The sequence below is a fragment of the Myzus persicae genome, unplaced genomic scaffold (assembly GCF_001856785.1).
Source record: "Myzus persicae strain clone G006 unplaced genomic scaffold, MPER_G0061.0, whole genome shotgun sequence".
Taxonomy (NCBI): Eukaryota; Metazoa; Arthropoda; class Insecta; order Hemiptera; family Aphididae; genus Myzus; species Myzus persicae.
Genome location: NW_019100469.1, coordinates 2,025,496 through 2,033,018, shown reverse-complemented (window position 1 = coordinate 2,033,018; position 7,523 = coordinate 2,025,496). Strand labels below are relative to the sequence as shown.

Here is a 7,523-nt window from a genome sequence, read left to right as displayed (position 1 = left end):
TAAATTAAAATATTTGAAGCCGTTCGTAGACGATAATGGTGTAATTAGAGTAGGCGGCCGATTAAATAATGCCACATCGATAAGCGTATTTCAGCGTAACTTAATACTACTACCTGCGACGAGTAATTTAATGACCTTACTATTTCATTATGAGCACATACGATTATTGCATGCGGGTCCGCAAGCGATTTTATCATCAATTAGAGAACAATATTGGCTTATTAACGGCAGGAATATAGCCAGAAAAACTGTACATCAGTGCGTTACGTGTTTCCGAATAAAACCAACAATAGTTCAACCATTAATGGGTAATCTGCCAAAGGAACGCGTAAATCCAAGTCGTCCTTTTAAAATATGCGGAATTGATTATGGTGGCCCTATTATGGTAAAATCTAGTTTACAACGCAAAGCTCCTATAACCAAAGGCTATATATGTATATTTGTATGTTTCGCGACCAAAGCAATACATATAGAATTAGCTAGTGATTTATCAACTGAATGTTTTTTAAATGCACTGAGACGATTTTGCAGCAGGCGAGGAATATGCTCAGACATTTACTAAGATAATGCCACAAATTTCGTGGGTGCAAATCGCAAGTTACAGGAACTTAAAAAATTATTTTTATCAGACACGTTAGATCCCGAAATCCAAAAATTAACGGCAGAACTTGGTATACGTTGGCATTTCATCCCTCCTAGATCCCCTCATTTTGGCGGTCTGTGGGAAGCGGCCATTAAATCTGTAAAAACTCACTTAAATAAATTATTGGGAAACGCTATTCTAACCTACGAGGAACTAAACACTGTGCTTGCTCAAATAGAAGCGTGCTTAAATTCACGCCCGTTGACTCCTTTATCATCTGATCCATCTGATCCTTCTGTACTTACTCCCGGTCATTTTCTGGTGGGAAGCTCTTTAGTCTCTTTGCCAGAACCTGATTTCACGACAACACCTCTCAATAGATTAACGAGGTGGAGAAGAGTGAGTCATTTATTTCAAGAATTTTGGCGCCGCTGGTCTAAAGATTATTTGGTGCAACTACAACAGCGAAATAAGTGGGAAAATGACAGAGGACCTAGGCTTCGAATTGGCACTATTGTACTCGTGCGTGATGATAATCTTCCCCCTTTGCGCTGGAAAATAGGACGAGTTGAAGAAGTTCATGTCGGAAGTGACGGAGTCATTCGTGTGGCAACTATTTCAACCTCAAGTGGTCAATTCAAACGAGCAGTCCGATTATTATGTCCTTTGCCCTTTGAAGGCAATCATAATTAAATATTATTATTATTTTTATTTTTGTATTTATATTTATATTTATGTTCTGATATTGAATAGCAAAAATTGTATAATTATTTACTATTGTAATTATTGAAATACTTTAAATTATTATTTCAAGGTGGGCGGTATGTTAGGTAGGTATCTATAATAAATTGTATTATCTCAACTGTCACGATCCGCGATAACTTTTATTCGCCTGGCTATCGTAACTACAAGTGTGTTTGCCGTTCAGTTGTCGCTCTTAGTCTCTACAGTGTTGTAATATCGTCCACCTCAATTCATTATTGTGTAATAAAACATTAACCAAATTAAAAAGTATACAGTCCACTTTAAATATCGAACAACAATATTGGATTTGCTTCTTATTTGCACGACAATGGTGGATGCCGCTCGTCTCACGAGCTTATTATTTATTTGCCGGCAAAACCCGGCGGGTAAATGCTCTTTGTCAAAAAGTTCAAAGGATTTTTCCCTCGCAAGACCCACGAAATTGAAATTTAATTTTGCATTTGGCGCGCCCCCACTCCTAATCCCTGCAACAATAAAGCCGCGTGTGCAAGTGCTGTATGTATACACTATACATACGTCGCAGTAGTGAAGCATGGTGAACTGCAGACCGGTACGTCCGTACTCCGTAACAGTAGAGACATTTTTTTTAAAAATAGATCGGAAAATAAAGGAAACCCGTCCAGCATATTTAAATTAAAAAGAGATGCATTGTTTCTAAGCAATGTAATGATTTGTGTTCATAAGAATAATAATTATGTACGTACACAATTATTGCTTGTTATTTAATGTAATATCATTTGTTCCGATGACATTGTGGTAAATAGCCGAGAACGAGCTAGGGAGACATACATCGTGCAGTTGAAGAAATGAATAAAGTGCTTTCAACAAAAAAATAGTGTGAAAACGAAAATCGTAGTCTGCATCAGACCTGAAAATAAAAGATGATGTAATTTATTGCATTAGCGAAAAACTCGGTCATTTTAAAGTGAGATATTAATATATTATATGATAAATTTGTTATTTTAAAATAATAATTCTCCTAATACAAAATTTTTATTATAATATTTTGATGGTGGATACCGTCAGCTCACTGCCTCTTACGGATCCTCACCACTTCATACGTGAATATTCGACTCCACGTTATCTACATTTAGTGGCCTGACGACTTATTTGGTTCGCTGGTGACGTCGACAACAGGAATTCAAAACTTTGGAGCCGCTACTATAGATATGACCAAAATCATTTACCCGATAGCCGATAGGTAACTATACTGCAATATAATGTACAATTTATTATTTGATTTAATATTATCAATAATAATATAATATAATATTATGTATTATCAAAATATTTAATTTTTAACACTATTCACGGTGAATGTATAAATTAGTTTGAAACCATTGACAAAAATGAAATATAATAATTCAGCCTGGGATGTAATTCTTATTAATCTTGCTTTAAGATAAGAGTGGGATTTAATTCGAAAGACTGGCACGATATTTTTTTGCACCTACTCACACGTCATATCCATTTTGATCCGATATATCTTTTCCAACCCAGTTGTTCTTGAGTACCCAAGTTTTCTTATGAATTAGAGTGGAAAACTTTCGCTGTGGATTAGAACGATTTAAAACAGACTAAAGTGGCTTTCATGTTGATGCCAGGGCTTTGAACCCGAATCATTATTCGGGTTTTGGGTGCTGGATGTATTCGGGTGTTCAAACACCTGAGTACAAAATTTAAACAAACGTTTGGTTTGTGTAGTCGCCGAATAGAAACCGTCCCTCGCAATAATTTCACCCACTTAGAGTCGAAGACGTCAAAAAGGCATCGGCGATGAAAAGAAGGGGAGGATACCAAAAATAGCTCAGAATGTGCCCAGCTGTAGGTCAACCTCGTACATTCTCCGACCACCAACGGAACGACAGGTTCGATGGCGTAGAGCGCTCAGTTGTCGTCGACGAGTGGAGGCGGCCCTCTGGCGTCTCGGTGAACGCCCGGCTGCAATGACAATTGGGTGGACAGACCACAGATGCCGATTACGACGACACGGCGGCAAGTAGAGGTACCGACGCAGACAACAATTCCACCCCGACGGTACCAACAATGACGATGGCGATAGCGACTTGTTACGATGGCAGTGACTGAGACTTTGGCACGGAGTGAGTGGTAGAGATATGTACTAGAAACGTAGTCGTCAGTGTAACGCTCACGAAATAGCGCACTAGCCACCTCAACTCGTCGAGGCCATGGTTAAGTCTGATCCATCTGGCCGATCAAAGACGTCAAGCGCCAGTGACACTCGTTGGCCCCCGCGTGTACGGTCACGAAAACCCTGTAGAGGTGACCAGTAACCTAAAACTTGCATATCCGCAACCATTCGCTTTCTCGTGTCCTCTTCTCCTGGTTTATCGTGTCTATTATATAGCGTAGGGGATTTTTTTCTTATTTAATCGTACCTTTCTTGCATATATATATATATATATATATATTTTTTTATTGAACTTGAGCCCGACGACTAAGGCCATTAGCTATTGTAGGGGTTATGAACTGTGGTAGTAAGGTTGGTACGGTAGGTTGTTTTTTATGATTGATACGGCTGTTACGGTGGGTAGTAAACACGTGTATGTGTGGCAAGGTTTTTAACTACTATGAACCCGGGTGGTCACCCATCCGGGAGCTAGTAGCTGTGGCCGTTACTTACTCTCAGTCGCATTCCGCGACTGGTAGCAGCCAACGCGCCACGCCAAGCCACATTTTTGCGTTTTATATTGTTCTATTTTGTTTGTCCACATCCTCTTTTTTTTTTTTTTTACTTTAAAAATATTGTTAACATCACATTGTAATGAATAATAATACAGCTACTTTGCGCCCATTTTTCCAATGACTTAACTCCTTTTTTCCCATTGATTTTTTCTGACATTTCTATAACATACGTGACAAGTGACAACTCTACTATATATAGAATCTATTATATTATTATTATAATAAACAGTATACCTATACTACGCGCCGTTTGCTTAAGGTTAAAGCTAATGCCCCGTCGTCATAAAACCCGAGTGTACTGTTTAATATAAGTGTATGGGGTTGGGTATTGAGTGTGTGTGTGTGTGTGTGTGTGTGTGTGTGTGTTTACGCGCCAGCGAGTGTTTACGACAGTACTATTATAGGTATTCGGTTCTCGGCTCGAAACACGCATTTATTTTTATTAATTTACACTCCCGTAGTTTATCGTGTACGAAATTGAATTTAATAGGCAAAACGTGGGACGGCAAAATATATTAATAGGTAATAATATTTCAGACCAGTTTTTTTTAATTATGTTTGTTATTCTTGGGAGTGCGCGATAATACTGTTCTCAGTCTGATTTTCAACAACGTTTGCGGTTGTTCTCGCTTGCAATCTCGCTATCCCGCCCGCAAACACGTGTATATTATAATAACTAATAAGCAGTTATGTGTTATTTAATAGTTACAGGGACGACGCACCGAAGTGGGCACCCACGCAATATTATAATATCCATACACTGCAACTAGAATGATAACGAATGTCTTAGTACACGCGTCATCGTTGTAATAAAGTTCAATGGCTATTATTATTTAGGCTCTGTGAAGTTGGGGTCAGTAATGTTTATATTTTTTAATATAACACAATAATTTTCACTGTTAGAACATTTTTTGTTTCGATTGATCTGTAAATGATTATCCTGAGTAGCTTACAAATCGTGTTCTGATAAGACACAAAAAATATTTGATTGTTGCGAACATTCGTCTTTCAGAATGAGGTACATTTTAAATCATCGCTTATACCGTTTTAACACGTAATTTTAAAACAAAGACTGATGTTGTTTAATTTGAAAAACGACTCCCTCGTGCAGAGCTTGACTTATTCAAAAACTATCAAAATAACTTTTTAAATATCGGTGTAATTATATTGGGTTATTCACAACGTTAAACTTAAATAGACCATGACATCATCTTATATCTACTCAAAATCTCCACAAACGATAAATTTTGGTTATGAGATGTCTGAAAATTAATTTACAATAGTATTATCTTCGATGGATGAGTTTTGTAAAAGGGAGGGTGATTTTATTTAGTACGTATTTACGTTTGATTTTAAATGTACAGTGTTTCATTATTCATGTTTTTTAATCACTCTGAATTGTGTGGCGTAATAATATAATAATTTAATAATGTAGGTTTATCACCAATATTAGTGTGTAATATAAAACAAGGGTTTTTCCATAGTATTATATTATATTTCAAATTAAAAAACCATAACTTGTTTCGACGTAATACTTTTTATTACTTCTTAATACTTTTTATCACTCAAAGTTATGTACATCTAATATAACCATATAATAAAATATAGTAATATTTACATCATATAGTATGAAATGCATACAATTAAAAATTAACGAATTTTTGTTTTTTACTACCATATGGCAGTATTTTTTGGTGTGCAATATCCCGTGGAAAGAGTGGAAAAATTCATTTTTTCGGAGACTCAGCCTCCAATCTATGAAAATTCCCTTGGGGATCATTACAAGTTTGGTGAGATCTCATGGTTACCCACGTGATAGCTTTGAATGCACAAGATAAATATATTATGTAGGTAGATCACTGCAATACTAATTCAAAAATACAATTGAAAAACAACAATACATCATTATAAAACCAAAGAGATGGCAATGGTCTCTCCGAAATTTAAAAACCCATTGCATTTTTCATAAGGATAATGTGAAGTTCGTATACCATAAACAAATAAATAGTCGTTTTTATTATCAATATAAAGGTACCTATATCACTAGAAGTTTAGTGTTTGTGGTACATTATACAAACAAATATGAATTTATTATAAACATCGGTATTATAGGTAAGAATTTTTTCAGTTATTAAACTTGAAATATAATAATTTATAAAGGGCTCAGTTAATGAGCTATATATATTATCAATTATAAATTACTTCTAGAGTCTAGATATTTTTCTAACCTATTTTCTTCAATAAAATACTCAATAAATTAAGTGTAGGAAATAGTCCCTATACAGAATATATGTGTGTAGCATGACGTGTTTTATTTAATTTGACTTAAAATTATAATCCAATAATTATTGAAATAATACATATTATAATCAATGTCCAAATAAAAAATATTCTACTTTATGTATTCAATTATTCACACACAAATTCCAGTTTAAATTATTCAATGCAAATATAACATATATTGTACAACCTTAAGCTACTGTTATAAAAATGTATTGTTTTAATATTTCAAAGTGTTGTTAAATATATTAAAATAATATTATTTTATAAATATCTAATTATTTGATTTATTTTTAAATATATATATTATACTAACATGTTTTGCTGAAAGGTGTCCCACTAATGTAAGTTTTAGACGGCTTAATGACACCAACCATGTACATCCTTTCTTTATAGTATACTCAATCGACAGGTCATATATTCAATTATTATTTTTCCATTATCTAGGTGAATTTTTAAGGGTTTAAAAAAATTAATTTTTGAATAACTTGAAGATTTTATACTTATATTATATTATATTAATATTGCTCACTTCACTAATTAACAACCTCGATCGGGTCAAGATCCATCTTTGGCCCACATCACACTCCCTTGAGGGCTTCGCCTAGCAATACAAGGGTAACTCACTTTGCATCGTGAAATTTAATATCTTTAATTTATAATTAGAACATGCAAAACTTTTTATATAATAGAAATATCATAATTATATTAATAGTTAGCCCATCAGGCGTTGCCCGTGAGAAGATTTGTTTTTTTTTTATAAATATATTTGTAAAAAAATGTGTTTGCCTTATTTCTAATAGGTTATTATAATAATAATAAATGTAACCATGAAAAAAGGACCAAGGTTCAGACCCCCTCTCAAAAACGTCTACCTATCAAAGTATAGTGATATCTAATGCATAATGTATTCATAAATCAAAAGGTTGTATTTATTTTTGTATTTTGTATTCTATTGGTACCTACTATCTAATATTCTATTCATCAGCATCTAATAGCAAGGGTGTCATTTAAGTATCAAGGAATCTATTAATATAACTTTTATCGAAAACTGTCTGGTAGTTTTTGAGCTTATATATGCTTTGGATAAACAAGTTTCATTTTTAGATGTACTAGACTTCTCTCGTGAAAAAATGAAACGTATGAAATACAGTGGTATATGGATACCAAATAAGTGTATTTTCGTTTT

General features: G+C 34.3%; 1 protein-coding gene across 1 annotated transcript; it reads left to right on the top strand.

Annotated features, from left to right (window-relative positions):
* The first annotated feature begins 382 nt into the window (after positions 1-382).
* LOC111035557 lies at positions 383-1,337 on the top strand. Its single transcript, XM_022317254.1, has 2 exons — positions 383-500; positions 564-1,337. Exons 1-2 carry the CDS (start codon positions 383-385, stop codon positions 1,274-1,276), a joined length of 831 nt encoding a protein of 276 aa, XP_022172946.1. The 3' UTR covers positions 1,277-1,337.
* The last annotated feature ends 6,186 nt before the right edge of the window (positions 1,338-7,523 follow it).